The sequence below is a fragment of the Chelonia mydas genome, chromosome 7 (assembly GCF_015237465.2).
Source record: "Chelonia mydas isolate rCheMyd1 chromosome 7, rCheMyd1.pri.v2, whole genome shotgun sequence".
NCBI lineage: Eukaryota > Metazoa > Chordata > Testudines > Cheloniidae > Chelonia > Chelonia mydas.
In genome coordinates, this window is record NC_057853.1 from 29,193,471 (window position 1) to 29,209,564 (window position 16,094).

General features: G+C 51.0%; 1 protein-coding gene across 2 annotated transcripts in view; it reads left to right on the forward strand.

Moving 5' to 3' along the window:
• The window catches only part of GAL3ST3 (galactose-3-O-sulfotransferase 3), a 42,384-nt gene that overhangs the window by 23,690 nt on the left and 2,600 nt on the right, over positions 1-16,094 (forward strand). For both annotated transcript variants that reach the window (XM_037905273.2, XM_043550436.1), the window contains exon 2: positions 15,511-15,741. In XM_037905273.2, the coding sequence (XP_037761201.1) occupies positions 15,614-15,741 (128 nt within the window). In that variant the 5' untranslated portion in view covers positions 15,511-15,613. The remainder of the gene's footprint in view (positions 1-15,510; positions 15,742-16,094) is intronic.

A 16,094-nucleotide genomic window follows, 5' to 3' on the forward strand; every position in this document is an offset into this window, starting at 1 on the left:
GATAATGGAGCAAATAATGAAGCAATCAGTTTGCAAACATCTAGAAGATAACAAGGTGATAAGTAACAGTCAGCGTGGATTTGTCAAGAACAAATCATGTCAAACCAACCTGATAGCTTTCTTTGACAGGGTAACAAGCCTTGTGGAGAGGGGGGAAGTGGTAGATGTGGTATATCTTGACTTAAAAGCTTATTAAAGCTTTTGATACTGTCTTGCATGACCTTCTCATAAACAAACTAGGGAAGTGCAAACTAGATGGAGCTGCTATAAGGTGGGTGCATAACTGGTTGGAAAACCGTTCCCAGAGAATAGTTATCAGTGGTTCACAGTCAGGCTAGAAGGGTATAACGAGTGGGGTGGTCCCGCAAGGATCGGTCCTGGGCCCGGTTCTGTTCAATATCTTCATTGATGATTTCGATCATGGCATAGAGAGTACACTTATAAAATTTGTGGATGATATGAAGCTGGGAGGGGTTGCAAGTGCTTTGGAGGATAGGATTAAAATTCAAAAAATTCAAAATGATCTGGACAAACTGGAGAAATGGTCTGAAGTAAATAGGATGAAATTCAATGACAAATGCAAAGTATTCCACTTAAGAAGGAACAATCAGTTGCACACATACAAAATGGGAAATGACTGCCTAGGAAGGAGTACTGCGGAAAGGGATGTGGGGGTCATAGTGGACCACAAGCTAAATATGAGTCAACAGTGTAACGCTGTTGCAAAAAAAGCAAACATCATTTTGGGATGTATTAGCAGGAGTGTTGTAAACAAGACACAAGAAGTAATTCTTCCGCTCTACTCCGTGCTGATTACGCCTCAACTGGAGTATCGTGCCCAGTTCTGGGCGACACATTTCAGGAAAGATGTGAACAAATTGGTGAAAGTCCAGAGAAGAGCAACAAAAATGATTAAAGGTCTAGAAGACATGACCTATGAAGGAAGATTGAAAAAATTGGGTTTGTTTAGTCTGGAGAAGAGAAGACTGAGGGGGGACATGATAACAGTTTTCAAGTACATAAAAGATTGTTACAAGGAGGAGGGAGAAAAATTGTTCTTCTTAACGTCTGAGGATAGGGCAAGAAGCAATAGCCTTAAATTGCAGCAAGGGTGGTTTAGGTTGGACATTAGGAAAAACTTCCTAACTGTCATTGTGGTTAAGCACTGGAATAAATTGCCTAGGGAGGTTGTGGAATCTCCATCATTGGGGATTTTTAAGAGCAGGTTGGACAAACACCTGTCAGGGATGTCTAGATAATACTTAGTCCTGCCATGAGCCCAGGGGACTGGACTAGATCAGTAGTTTTCAAACTTTTTTTCTGGCAATCCAGTTGAAGAAAATTGTTGATGCCCGCGACCCAGCGGAGCTGGGGATGAGGGGTTTGGGAGGGGCTCAGAGCTGGGGCAAAGGGTTGGGGTGCAGGGGTGAGAGCTGTGAGGTGGGGCCGGGAATGAGGGGTTCAGGGTGTGGGAGGGGGCTCTGGGCTAGGGCAGGGGGTTGGGGTGCAGGATGCAGTCAGGGCTCTGGGCTGGGAGTTCAGACTCTGGGGTGGGGCCAGGGATGAAGGGTTGCAGAAAGGGGCTTCGGGTTTGGGTGGGCTCAGGGCTGGGGCAGAGGACTGGGGAGCGGGCTTACCTCGGGCGGCCCCCAGTCAGTGGCGCAGCGGGGGTGCTAAGGCAGGCTTCCTGCCTGTCCTGGCACCGCAGATCACGCTGTGCCCCGGAAGCGGCCAGCAGCAGGTCTGGCTCCTTGGCGGAGGTGCGCAAGTGGCTCCTTGCGACTCTCGCCCGCAGGCACACACTCCGGGTGGGCCCTTCTCACCTCGGAGCCGGACCTGCTGCTGGCCGCTTCTGGGGCGCAGCGCGGTGTCAGAACAGGTAGGCACTAGCCTGCCTTAGCCAGGCAGCACTGCCAATGGGACTTTTAACGGCCTGTTTGGCGGTGCTGACCAGAGCCGCCGTGACCCAGTGCCTTTCATTCCGCAACCCAGTACTGGGTCTCAACCCGCAGTTTGAAAACCACTGGACTAGATGACCTCCCGAGGTCCCTTCCAGTCCTATGAGTCTATGAAAAGGGGCTGAGCCCCAGCCCTGCTGCAGGGGGTGGATGGGGGGAGGAGGTGCAGCACCCACCACGGCTGCGGCTGGGAGTTCTGGGGTCCTCCAGATGCCCGCAGTGGCCTGGAGCTGTCGGACCCCAGCTTGGGGCTCCAGGGATGGCAGCTAGGAGCTCCAGGGTCCCCCTGCCGCCTGTGGCAGCTGAGAGTTCTGGGATCCCTTCACTGCCCACGGCAGCTCGGAGCTGCGGGGTCCCCCCACTGCCTGCAGAGGGCTGAAGTGGAAAATGTCACGGAGGTCACACAAAGTCACAGGTGATATAATCTTAGCCAGAGTGATTATTATTAACAATAATTTTAAACATACCGGACAGAGGCAGATTTCAGCAATACACCTCCTGACCTTTTCCAGCTTGCTGCCTAAGGTGGGACTTTAACTGACACTTGTGGGTGACTGTGACACTTTTTGGGGTTCTCCGAGGTGAATCACTAGCACCTGCTTACAGCATGAGAGAGCCTTGTCTGTGCCCACAGGGGAAATCCTCTCAACTTGGCCAGCCGTGGATCACACAAGTTCTCCGCTCTGGGCTCTGTGAGCCCTGCTCTCTCTGTCTCTGCAGGCTAGTAACATACACACCCCACTTTGTTACACTCCAGTGCCTGGTCCCATGTCTTCTGGACGCCGGTAATGTACACCAATCTGCTGCCTCCATGGAGCCAGTGAACCCCTGTTTACCAATTTCACCTCAGTTCCACACCGGCCTTAGCACAAGGCACTCAGACGTGTCTACAGTAAAGCCAAATCGACATTCATTATCACCATGTAGTGAGGTGGTGTGACTTCCCTCCGACCCAGAGGAGGAGCCACCCTTCATGCCCGAATGGGCGGAGCCAGGTCTGCCTCGCTCCTCCTGCTAGAAGTGTGTCACCGGGATAGGGAGTATAAAAGGCAGGGCCGCCTCCTGCTCAGCGGAGGCACCATAGGAGGCAGATGGACCCAGCTTGCTCCCGCCCACTGCCGAACCCAGCAGTGCCCTGCCCGCCGCGGAACCTGCTTCTGCCACAGACCTGCCGGGACTGCCACTGGCCACCTACTCTGAGGGGAGGGGAGGAAGTGGTCCAGGGGCAGCTGACCTTAGTCTGGCTGCAGCTTTGCCTGAGGCACTGCCAGCGTCTTGTGGTTGGGACCCCCGCTGACCTGGTGGTAGACCACTCCGTCACTGTTAGGGCTCTGGGTTGGGGTCCAGTGGAGTAGGGTGGACCCGGACCCCACCTGCCACCCCACCCCTGGGGTGGCAGCCTCCCCTCGCCAGGGCAAGTGGCCTCTGCACGTCGGTTGTCCGCTGGAGCTAGAACCCCCGGCCTCTGGAGTTTTCTCTGGCTCTGCTACAAGAGCCCAGAACTACTTGACTACTGGGTTTGCTCTGTCTCTGCAACCAGAGACCAGAGCTGACTGCCTAGTGGATTCGCTCTGTCTCTGAACCAAGAGGCCAGAGTTAATTGACTACTGGCGTGTCCCTGCCCTGGGCTGGAGGGCTTGGAGCTACTTAATGCTGGTGTTGGCCTGGGCCCCTGCCCCAAGGACCCCAAGGCCATAGACTAAGGTGGGCGCAGCCCCCACTTGAAGGGTCCAAGGGCCCTAGACAGTTGGATGCACAGCCCGTAGAACCGATAGGGACGCTAACGCCTAAGCTAATTGCCCTGATACTAGGCGGAGACCCCAATGACAGAGTGAGGCAGTGTGTCCTCCCTCTGACCCAGATGGGAGGGACAACCGCCTCACCACTACACACAGCTTGAGTTAAAGATTCAAATAAAAGCAAGTAGAAGGATTTGGAAACATAAGGGAAAAGAAACATATAAAGTACAAAAAGAAAAGGAGTACTTGTGGCACCTTAGAGACTAACCAATTTATTTGAGCATAAGCTTTCGTGAGCTACAGCTCACTTCATCGGGTGCATACTGTGGAAAATACAGAAGATGTTTTTATATAAACAAACCATGAAAAAATGGGTGTTTATCACTACAAAAGGTTTTCTCTCCCCCCACCCCACTCTCCTGCTGGTAATAGCTTATCTAAAGTGATCACTCTCCTCAGCAGGAGAGTGGGGTGGGGGGAGAGAAAACCTTTTGTAGTGATAAACACCCATTTTTTCATGGTTTGTTTATATAAAAACATCTTCTGTATTTTCCACAGTATGCATCCGATGAAGTGAGCTGTAGCTCACGAAAACTTATGCTCAAATAAATTGGTTAGTCTCTAAGGTGCCACAAGTACTCCTTTTCTTTTTGCGAATACAGACTAACACGGCTGTTACTCTGAAACATATAAAGTACAATCTCTAGCCTAGTCTTATTAACAAGTGACTTTCCTGTCTAACAAGGTATTTCTCACCCAATGGTAAGTCTTTACCGTGCTTGTCCAGTCCAGGGAGCTGGGACTCACTTTTCATGAGACACTCCCACTGGCAGAATGTGGCCTCCGAATAGATAACAATTTGTGCCCTCTTTCCTTCTCTCCAGTCCCAGGCCTTTGTCAATGCTCATGTCTACATCAGCCCCAGACTGTAAAACAGGGCTGCACTGAGTTGAAGAATGTCAGTTATTCTCAGTGTTGATTGAGTCAGCTGGGAGACCCACCACGCCTCAGGTGACATGTTTCACCTCCCCCAGTTTTGGAAACCAATATTCGACAAGTTACATAACTCGAAAAATGCTTCCCATACAAACATCCTGCGATAACCTTGACAACCAGCTAGCTACTAGCTTTTGGCAGAGACCACATATGACCCCTTCAGTCAACAATTGAGAAGATGATTGGATGCAGATGTAGATCGTGCAGATCATCATGGTGGACGTCACAGTTCCCTTTGAAAACAGGACCCCGGCCTTCCGCGATGCCTGATCTCAAAAGCTGGAGAAATATGCCCCTCGGCTGACACCTTGGGGCTACAGCTGACAGCTAGGGGCTAAGAGGTTCAAACTAACACCCTGATCGTCGGAGCCCTGGGCGCATGGGACCCCAGTAACGAGCGAGTGCTTAGAGAATGTGGAATCAGTCAATGCTACGCTCAGCTGATGTGGCAACTCATGGTATCGGATGCCATCAGGTGGTCGAAGGACATCTACCTAGAACACATCACCAGACATTGGCAATACCAGGAGGGATGAGCTGGAGTGCTGATGCAAAGTGCAGTAGGGAAAGTAACTGAAATACTTCCTTGATGGATTGTATTTTCTAATGGACAACCTACCCTAAATTCTCAATTACTGAGGGACAATCTTCACTCATTGCTATATGCGCTTTCCACAACCAACTCTCTGTGTAACTTTTTATGAGTGATGTATACAAATACTTGGCTGCTAATATCTAAACTGTATTGTTAAATTCATTCACCTAAATTTGGGTTAGTGCTGATTATGCACCATATGTATCTTATGACTTTTAAAACAAACTTTGTATATTTGTGGATAATCTAAGCACTATACCCAGATCTACAGACACTCTTTTCTTAACCTGTGTATTATATAATCTTTTAACGTTAGCTTTAATAAAATTTGTATACCTGCCAGGGCATGCCGTGGCATATTTGTCACAGTGAGTCAGGTTCAAAGGATCGCTGCTTATCTGCTTGAGCTATCCAGCTAGAAACGCTGTCAATTCCTATCTGTACATGCTCAGTGTAATCCATGGGGCAGCTCCCTGCACCTTGGAACTTCTTGGAGCATGCCTAACTGGAGAAGCAAACTCTTTTTCAAACAATGTTGTAATTTGACTTTCCCCAAAGGGCTGGTGGGTGCCATGCACTCTGTTGGGTAACCCTCGAGTTTTGGAGAGCATGAGCCCTGGTTTGATCTCTATCTGTGTGCAAAAAAAATGCAGGCAGAATGGGTCAACTTTAAGAAACACTGTTTGGAGAGGGGCTGTACCTCAGGAACCCATTGGCCAAATGGCCCCCAATTTGGATCACTGACCTGACCCTGAACCCCCATAAGACACACCAAATTTAAAGGCAACCCAAGTAACTGTACAGATTTTTGAGCACTTAGAACAGTCAAGATTAAAACAGAAAGTTGGTCTTAACTATAGCAAAGCCACTGCTCTGCTATAATACAAAAACGCTGCAGCCCTGTGATAGGGTATGCCAGCCCCACACTGGGGCCCGGCCTATACTACAAAGTAAGACTGATGTAAGCTGCCTTGTGTCAATCTATCTGTGAAAAGGCAATAGTGAAATTTGTCTCTAGCTGAGGTAGGCACCCCGCAACAGTGACCCGGTGCAACCACCTCTCTGAATGCTGTGGAGCCAGGGCTGACCTAATGAGGTCAATGTGTGACCTGTGTCGACCCTAGCAGTCCTCCAGCAGCTGTCCTACAATGGCTACTCCCTGCAACAGTGACAATGGGGTGGTCACGATTATGAATTCCACAGCTCAGGGGTCACGGAGAGCAGAAGCACCCCTTTAAGCCCCCCACCTTTGTATTTTTGATATGCTTTTTCCTGATTGCCCAGTCTGGGAAGCACACCGAGCAGCTCTCCCTTGTTGTGTGCAACTGCTCTCCTGACCATGCTGGTTCCAGGCACTAGACATGCCCTGCTGGAGTAGACAGGAGGGATTGGCTCTCTTGGGCCCATGGGAGAAGAGGCTGTGTGGGCACAGCTATGGATTAGCTGTAGAACAGTGGACATCTACGAAAAGTTTGAACGGGGGCTGCAGGCAAAGGGGTACGGCCGGGATAAGTAGCCTTGCCATGTGAAAATCAATTGCAGCAAGCACACACGAGGCCGTCGATCTGCTGCTGAGGCCCAGTCCTGCTGCTTTCCCAACAAGCTGCATGACATACCTCATGGAGACCCCACCAACACCCTGCAGACCACTGTGGGTACCTTGGAGGAGCCTGAGACAGAGACTCCTGCTAGGAACAGCGGGGAGGAGGAAGACGAGGGGTAGACGTAGCTGGGGGGCTCCAGCCATGCCATGAGCCAGGACCTGTTAGAGACTCCACCACCATCTAGCCAATCCCACCAGTTGAGCACGCACAAGCCCAATCCAGGGGAAGGGACCTCGGGTAAGTGTATGCATGCATTTTTCCTTATGCTGTTTAAATTTAAAGATGGTGCCTGGCCTCTTCTATGCCCACAGGAGCCCCTTGCAGTCAGAATGACATCTCAGTGGCAGGAGTGCCCAGAGATTTCAGAGCTAGTTCAAGGTCTCCAGAACCAAGTGGCCCAGCTACAATGGGAAAATATCTTCCTGCACTTGCAGGTCCCAGTGGTCTTGGACCGCCCACATCATTAGCTGAGCCAGCCCAAGTTGTATGCTCCAAGATCCTGCTATCAGAGCAGTTTGATGGGGACCATCACGTATTTCAGGGGCGTCTCAACAACGTTGCCTGTTGTTCCTATTGTGTTAAATGTACCTGAACGACCAAACCAAGGCAGAGGTCATCAGCTTATCGACAGACAAAGCATTAGATTGGGCGTCACACTCCGGGAATGGGGAGATTTGATTCTCTACAACTTTGATGAACTCGTTAGTTTCTTTTTGCTCACATTTGATGACCCAGCCCGTGCCCATTCTGCCAAAACCGCCCTGCAGTTACTCAGACAAGGCCCCTGACCAATCACAGCCGACGCCACCCGTTTCCGACACCTGGTCACTGACACGGCTGGGAACGAAGTGGTGCAGATTTACCATTTCTACCTAGGCCTCAGTGATGAGATTAAAGATGAACTTGACACCCCCCCCCCAGTGCATTTGCACCCCTACCTTGAGTTGTGTAATCAGATTGACAATCAACTGTTTGAGTGATGGCAGGAAAAAAGGAAGGCATACGCCCGTCCCTGCCTAACCAGCCCTATTCCCACCGCTCACCCTCCAGGCAATTGCTGGACCCAAACCCACGCAGGTCGACGTGACATGTAGGCGACTCAGATCGAGAGAAGAAATATCGTTGTTCAAATGGCCTCTGCCTGTACTGTGGGGAATGAGGCTACTTTGCCACCAGCTGCCCCCTCAAGTCCTGTTCTATGGCTAGTCCAGGAAGACAGGAGGGATCACCCTCACTAGAGGTGATGTGGCTGGACAGAATGGCAACATTAGGTTCCCTGAGCAGACTCCCTCTGCTTCCCTAACGTGTACCCTAACCATCGCGGACAATGGCCAATCCCGCCTCCAGATCAAGTGTCAACTTGGGCCCTGGCTACGCCCAAAGTGAGCTGGACTCAGGAACGTCTAGTAATTTCATGGACACTGACTTTACTAAAACAAACCAGTGCCAGTGCAAAGAAAGCTCCCCTGTGGTGGAAGCAGTTCATGGCAGCTTGCTGTCCTTGGGCCTGGTCGTCTAGGAGGCTCCACCGCTTTGGGCTGTAATCCAAGGCCACCAGGAAACCCTGCAGTTCAACCTGATTGACTCACCTCACTTCTCGATCATGCTTGGCGTCCCTCTCCCTCCACAATCCAGACATTTCCCGGGGAGCACGAGAAGTGCAGTTCGGGTCTGATTTTTGTCAGCATCGGTGTCTAGTCCAACCTGGTGTTGAAGACACTAGACACTATCTGGGCAAGGCCACCATTTTCTGCTCACAGCGGGCTCTGAGTGAGGATAACTCGCCAATTCCTGTGAAATACTAGAACTTTGTGGACATAGTCAATAAAAGAAACAATAATGCCCTAGCCCCACATAGGCCTCATGACTACTCCACAGAACTCCTGCCAGGGGCCAAAATCCCCTTCAGGCAAATTTATGCTTTGTCAGAACCTGAACTCACGGCCCTGTGGGAACACCTCAATGAAAAATCTAGCAAATAGTTGTATCTGTCCTTCTGTGTCCCCTGCCAAGGCCCCAGCCCCGGTTGTCAAGCAAAAGGATGGTACCCTGTGCCTTTGTGTAAACTATCAAGTGCTGAACAATATCACCGTCAAGAATAAATATCCTTTGGTGTTGATCAGTGAACTACAGGAGAGGGTTAGCTTGGCTAAGCAGAACCTATAACCTGGTCTGCATCCAAGAGGGCAATGAATGGAAAACAGCCTTTCATACGTGGTATGGACATTTTGAGTACCTTGTCATGCTTTTTGGTCTCTGTAATGCCCCTGCCACATTCCAGCACTTGGTTAATGATATCTTCAGTGTTGTTCTGCACAAGTTTGTTGTAATCTACCCAGACAACATTCTTATTTTTTCAGAGGACCAAACCCTGCATGACCAGCATGCCTGGTTAGTACTCGAACGTCTTCAAGCAAACAGTCTGTATGGGAAATCTGAGAAATGTGAATTCAGTGGCACCTCTATGGATTTCTTGGGTTATATTTTTTTTCCCAACAGAATAAGTATGGATCACAGAAAACTCTCTGCGATTTCAACTTGGGCTACACCCAAGAGCATCCATGATATCCAGTGCTTCCTAGGATTTGCCAGTTTCTATAGTTGATTCATTCAAGGATTTTCACAAGTGGTATTTCCAATTAGCCAGCTGCTGTGGAAGAACTCTCCCCTGGACGCCAGAAACCCAACTCGTTGTTGATCGGCTGAAGGATGTGTGTACTTCTGCCCCCATCCTAGTGCACCTGGATCCATCAGAACCTTTTGTCATCAAAGCAGATGCCTCTGATCACGCAATTGAGGCAGTGCTATCACAGCAACATGGGCCCCCGAATGACCTTAGCCATTGTGCCTTCTCTTCTATGAAACTGACACCTGAGGAACAAAATTATAAAATCGGTAGTAAGGAGTCATTGGCCATCAAGGCTGCATTTCAGGAGTGGCACCATCATCTAGAAGGGGTATGCCTTTCCGTCCAGTTGTTCACAGATCATAAAAATTTGGAACATCTCTCTCAGCAGCCCTCAGCCAACGTCAGCTATGTTGATCCCTCTTCTTCTCTAGATTCAACTTCACCCTGACCTACCAGCTGAGAACCTGGAATGGAAAACAGGATGTGTTATCTCACAAGGGAGGGTACATAGATAAGGGGGTTAAACCTTCCAAGCCTACCACTATATTGAAACCCTGCCATTTTGTAAATATGCTGATCAACACTGATCTTTTGGCCACTGTAAAGGCCTCACTGCCCAATGATCCACTTGCAGTGGATGAATGTCAGCCAGTTCTGACCCAAACATCACAGTGAAAAACAAGGTACTCTGGTTGAAGGATTGCATTTATGTCCCTGACGGAACATCTATGTAGCCATACTCTCGCTATGCCTCGATTTCACGCTTGCAGGCCACTTCAGGTACTGGAAGACAGTGAAGCTGATTTCACATAATTTTTGGTGGCAAACTATTCTGATCTGTCAAATCTTACATGGCTTCCTATGAGACATCCAGCCAGATGAAGACCACATGCCAAACTTCTAGGTGCCCTGATCCCACTTTTGGCCTCACCCCAACCTTGGGCATCTATCTAAATGAACTTCATCACAGATCTCCCCAACTCATAGGGCTGCACAGCTATACTGGTTGTCGTCGATTTACTCAACAAATGGGCACACATTGCACCTTGTCAGACAATCCCCATTGCAAAAGTAACTGCTCATTTATCTTTCGATGACATCTTCACGCTCCATGAATTACCAACCAACATGACATCAGAATGTGGGCCACGATTTGTCTCCCCTTTTTGGAGAGAATTGGCCAAAGTCCTGAAGTCACCCTACACATTTCCTCTGCTTACCACCACCAGACGGATGGACAATTGGAATGGGTAAATCAAATTCCAGAACAATAACTCTGCTGCTTTATCAACTACCATCGAGATGGTTGATTCCAACTTTTACCTTTCATTGAATTTGCTTATAGTAACACCAGTCACAGATCAACCTGCCAAAAACCCTTCTATGCCAATTGTGGCTTCCACCCTCGATTCCATCCATCCATCCCACCAATCTCCCATGTCCCCATGGCCTCTGATTTTGGTTCAACACCTCCACCACTTTCAAGAGGAATTAAAATCACACTTAAAGTCAGCCAAGGACAACTACAAATGATACACTGTCCTCCATCAACAGGACCCTCCTCCCTTATCAGTCGGAAACAAGATATGGCTCTTGATTCAACACTTGGATACCTCCTCAAGGAAACTAGACCACCATTACCTTGGCCCATTTTGATCATCCAACAGATCAACCCAGTGGCCTTCATCCACTTGCCCCGTGCCATGAAGATACATCCAGCATTCCATGTTTCCTTGTTAAAGAAATAGGTGGCCAACTCTTTTCCTGGATGCACACAACCACCCCCACCCCCATCTTGGTTCGGGGGCAAGAAGATACCTGGTGAGACAGATGCTGGATTCTAAGCTCCTCTAATGATGACTTGTGTACCTTGTGGACTGGGAAGTGTATGCCCCAGTGAGTGGGGGGTGATGTGAGGTGATGAGATAGAGCCTGATTAAGCCACAAGCAGTGTTGAGTCACTACTGAGCTAGGCTCCAGCCAATCCACAAGCCAGGCGCTGGTCTGGTGGCTCTCAGAGCAGGATTGTAACCCTCACAGGAGAAACAGCAGCTCGGTCTGCCCAGTATCACTTCATGGCTTGGAACTCTCCCCGGCCTGAGAGTGGTGACAGACTCCACAGGCCTTAGCCTGCTCCAGCCCTGCTCCAGCTCCAGCCCGGCTCTTAACTCCTGATTCTGGCTCTGACCACTGGCTTTAGTTCCTTGCCCGACTTCCACCACACCAACCAACAGGCCCATCCATCTCAGTTTCTGAAACCAGCAGCAGCTGAGCTCTCTGTGGCTTTGCTACCCTCAGGAGTGAGATATCAGCTAAAATCACCAGCGCCCGTGGGATGTAGTGCCAATACCCAGTGCCACTGCCCTATACCCGTACCCATGGAATAGGGACTGAAATGTGACTGTTCTATGCAACCAAAATTCCTTCTCCTCCGCTCGCCCCTGGTGGGCCACATTCGTGGCTGGGGCTGGAGAGTGGTGCTGAGCAGGGGCACTCCAAAGTTGGCCTGTCAACGAGCACGTCGTATTTAAAGTTTTTATGGGAATAAGGCAAGGGAGTTTTGAAATGTAACTATCTCTTTGCATTGTGATGGTAAAGCCAGTGATACATCTGTCTTTCTATCAGCAGCTGCTGCCGTTGTGGACTTGAGGGTGCCCCCCCGCACACACACCTGCAGAACACCTCACCCTAATAAGGAGGAGAAAGAGGAGGACTAGGGAGGACATGTTCAGCAAGCTCCTGCCAGCCAGTGCTGCACCGGACCATGAACAAAGGGCCTGGAGTGGAGGGCCAACATGGCAGACAATGTGGAAAAGGAGAGAGGAAACGGGAGAAGCACCAGGACATAATGGGCCATCTCAGGCAGCAAACCCAGATGCTGCAGACCTTGTTGACCTGCAGGTCCAAAAATCCCAAACTCCTCACCCTTTGCAGTCCTTGGAGAACTCCATGCTAGCTGCTCCCAATGCCATCCCGACATAGCACTCGGCATCATGGGCCGCACCCTTACCCCTACCGCTCCAGGGCAGGGGACTGCAAGGGAAACGCCACCTTCACACACACTGTCCTGTGGGCTACTTCTGTGCACTGAAATGGACAGAAATATTTGCTGCCTTTTCAATTTCAAAGTCCCATTCCATTAATTTATGTTTAAAATCTGTATGGCGATGCCTGTCTTTTGGGACGTTGTTTTTCTGCAGTGTTTTTGCCACTCAATAAATTTCTATTTATGGAGAATAAAGTTCTCTTTCTTTGTGCCCAGCACGTACGGCAGAACGCACGGTGGTATTCACAGCACACTGTACTTGTCAATGTACAGCAAGCACCACACCACTCAGCGGCGCAGGAAACCAGTCATATTTACAGATGTGCAGCAAGTGCGACCTGATTCCCAGCAGCTCCCGCAGCTCCTGGGCCAGCACAGAACCCTCCTGTTCCAAAGCCTCCCTCAACCACATCGTTCCACCTGGAGCAATGGTAGTGGCCCTCGTGTCTGGCTGTTGAAACTCGGCAGACAGCCGCTCCACCTCTGCCCTGGTGGCAGCTTTTCCCGCTTTGTCTCACAGATATTACACAGCAGGCAGCTACAGCCAGTGGGATATTTTTCTCCCAGAGAGCCAATCCAGTGAATAAACACCACCAGTGTCCCTTCAGTCCACCAAAAGCACATTCAGTTGTCATTCTGCACATGCTGAATCTTTCCGTGGTGTTGTCGAAGTGGCCAGCAGACGGCTTCATGAGCCAGGGGAGCAAGGGGTAGGCTGGGTCCACCCAAATCACCACTGGCATTTCCATATCACCAATAGTAATCCCCCAGTCAGGACAGAAGGTCTCTGCTTGCAGCTTTCTGAACAGGCCTGTGTTTTTAAGGATACGAGCATCATGCACCTCCTCTGACCAGCCCACCCTGATGTGAGTCAAGCATCCCTGGGGAATCCACCAACGCTTGCATAACCATGGAAATGTAGCCCTTTCTGTTGATGTTCTCTGTGGCAAGGCAGGCTGGGGCCAAAATAGGGATATGCTTGCCGTCTATCATGCCACCATAGTTCGGGAACCCCATTGCTGCAAATCCAGCTGCTATGTCCTGCACATTACCTAGTCACAGACCTTCCTAGCAGGAGATGATTAACGGCCCTGTGCTCTTGCATGACAATGGCCCCCACGGTGGATTTTTCAACTTCAAAATGATTTCCCACGGATCAGTAGCAATTTGGCATTGCAAATTTCCAAAGTGCAATCAATGCTGGCTTCTCTACTGGCCGTACAGCTCTCACTCAGCTGTCCATGCACTAGAGGGCTGGGGCAAGCTCGGCACACAGATCCAGGAATGTGGTCTTTTGCATCCGAAACTTTTGCAGCCACTGGTCATCATCCCAAACCTGCATTATGATGTGATCAAACCAGTCAGGGCTCGTTTCTCAGGCCCAGAAGCGGCGCTCCACCATCTGCAGCTGCTCCGTGAATGCTACCAACAACCTGGAATTGTTCTTTGCTATGTCCTTCAGCTAACTGTCCTCAAATAAAACTGTATGTTTCCCACTGTTGCGTTACTTCCTGCAGATCTGCAGATACATGAGGACTGTGCAGAGCTGTGAGGGCGCCGTGCTTCCGTCAGAAACGGCGGTCACGGAGAAGTTCACATGGGTTTGTGGGATTAAAAAAAATTAAAGGTGCAAAAATGATGGGCTGTGGATGGTATTATGGGATGGAGGAAGTTGCATGCTGGGAACTAAACCCAGAGATCCCTCTGTAAGTCGCTTGTATCCCATAGCACACACTGAAAATTCCCTCAAGGGCATTGCATGGGACGGTGGCGCATGGCGCACTGCGGTAGCTGCTCGCAGTGCACTGCACTTTGCATTGGCACAAGCATTCCTGGTGGGTACATGCAACTCCAACACAAGCAGCCAAGTGTGCATGCACACGAGCAATATACACACTTTGGCGACTATGCGCCCATGCAACTTGTGCCGACCAAACTTTGTAGTGTAGACGTGGTTAGCAAGGGTTAATGAGGCGCTATGGACGCACTGAGCCCCACCCCATTACACAGACACCCGCTGTCAGGTAAAGTTAGGAGGGGAGGGCACTGGAGAACAGCTCAGTAGCTGGCTGATCAGGGTGGAGAACAGATCTCCTTTCCTTTGCTTCCTGGGGAGAGGCCCAGCCCAGCCCCTCTGCTGAGACTGTTGATTGCCAGAGTCCTCCAGAAGACGCTAGGTCTGGCACAGAACTTTTGGGTTTGGGATTATTTCTTTGCTTTAGTCCAAAATGACTATCGGGCTGTCTGTGGTGCCTGGGCCAGGTCTGCAGGGCCTCGTGGGGATCGTTGGGATCCCCTGCCCAGGGAGGATGTGGGGAGCTGCCTCAATAAACTCCGTGGACTTTTGCTCCCTCTGCAGTCTGCCCTGAAATGTGTCTTGGACCCTGAAGAGCGCAGTCGCAAGTCCCTATTAACTAGATTAAAAACTGTCTAACTGATAGAGCTCAATGGGGGATTGTCAGCCAATGGGGCTGCTTCTAGTGGGGTCTGCAGTGAGGGGTTCTAGGTCTGGCGCTATGCAATAGTCTGGAAGGAAATGCCAGCTCAGTGCTGGTAACGTGCGCCCATGGCACACAGATTGGCAGGGCGGTAAATAATGCTGGGGACAGGGCCGTCATGCAGAGCGACCTGGCTCACGCGCTGAGGTGGGCTCGTTTCAACAACATGCATTTGAACACAGCTACATGCAGGGCCCAAGAACGTCAGTCCCGTTTATGAGATGGGGACCATAGCCTGGAACATCCTGTGTCCCAGGACGCATGCACAGGTGGGCGTGAGGGTCAGTGTGAGTGCAGGAGTGTGAAGCGGTGGTGTGCAAAGGGGACCAGGCGTGCCTGTGAAAAGGGGCATGGGCTGGTTGTGAGTGGCCCAAAGGGGCAGGGTGGGGGGGCGTGAATGTGAGAAGTGGGCATGCCCGCATTTCACCTGTCCCTCTTCCCCCAGGCCTCCCCGGCGTGAGGCTGGCCCAGCTGCCCGCCCGGTGGCTCCATGACGAGGGAGGTGCCCAGCTGGATGGGGCCCAGGTAGGGGGGAGCCAGCACCCACCATGCCCTACGCCCTCCCTCCTCTGCACTGCGCTCTCAAGATGATGTCCCGCAAGAAGGCCCTGCTGCTGCTGCTGCTGGCACTCAGCACCCTGAGCCTGCTCATCCACCAGAGCACGCACCTCAACTGGTACAGAGCAAGGGAGGGGGAGGGGCAGGGCTGGAGGATGGGGGTCATGCAGGAGTGGGGTAGAAGAAGGACTGGAGCACGGAGGGGGGTAGAGCTAGGGGATGGGGCAGGGGGCACGTCAAGTGGGGCTGTGGGGACAGGGCTAGGGAATGGGGGCAGGGGTGGGTGGAGTGGGGCATGGATAGTGGGACAGGGTGGGATGGTTCAGGGGCAGAGCTAGTGGGCATGGGGCTAGGGGCGGGGGCAGATGGGCATGTGGGGCTGGGACATGGGGAGGAAAGGAATGGGCCCATTGGGCTGATCAGGGCAAGGGTCCAGGGGAGTGCTGGGCTGGCCATGCCCCTCGCTCTGAC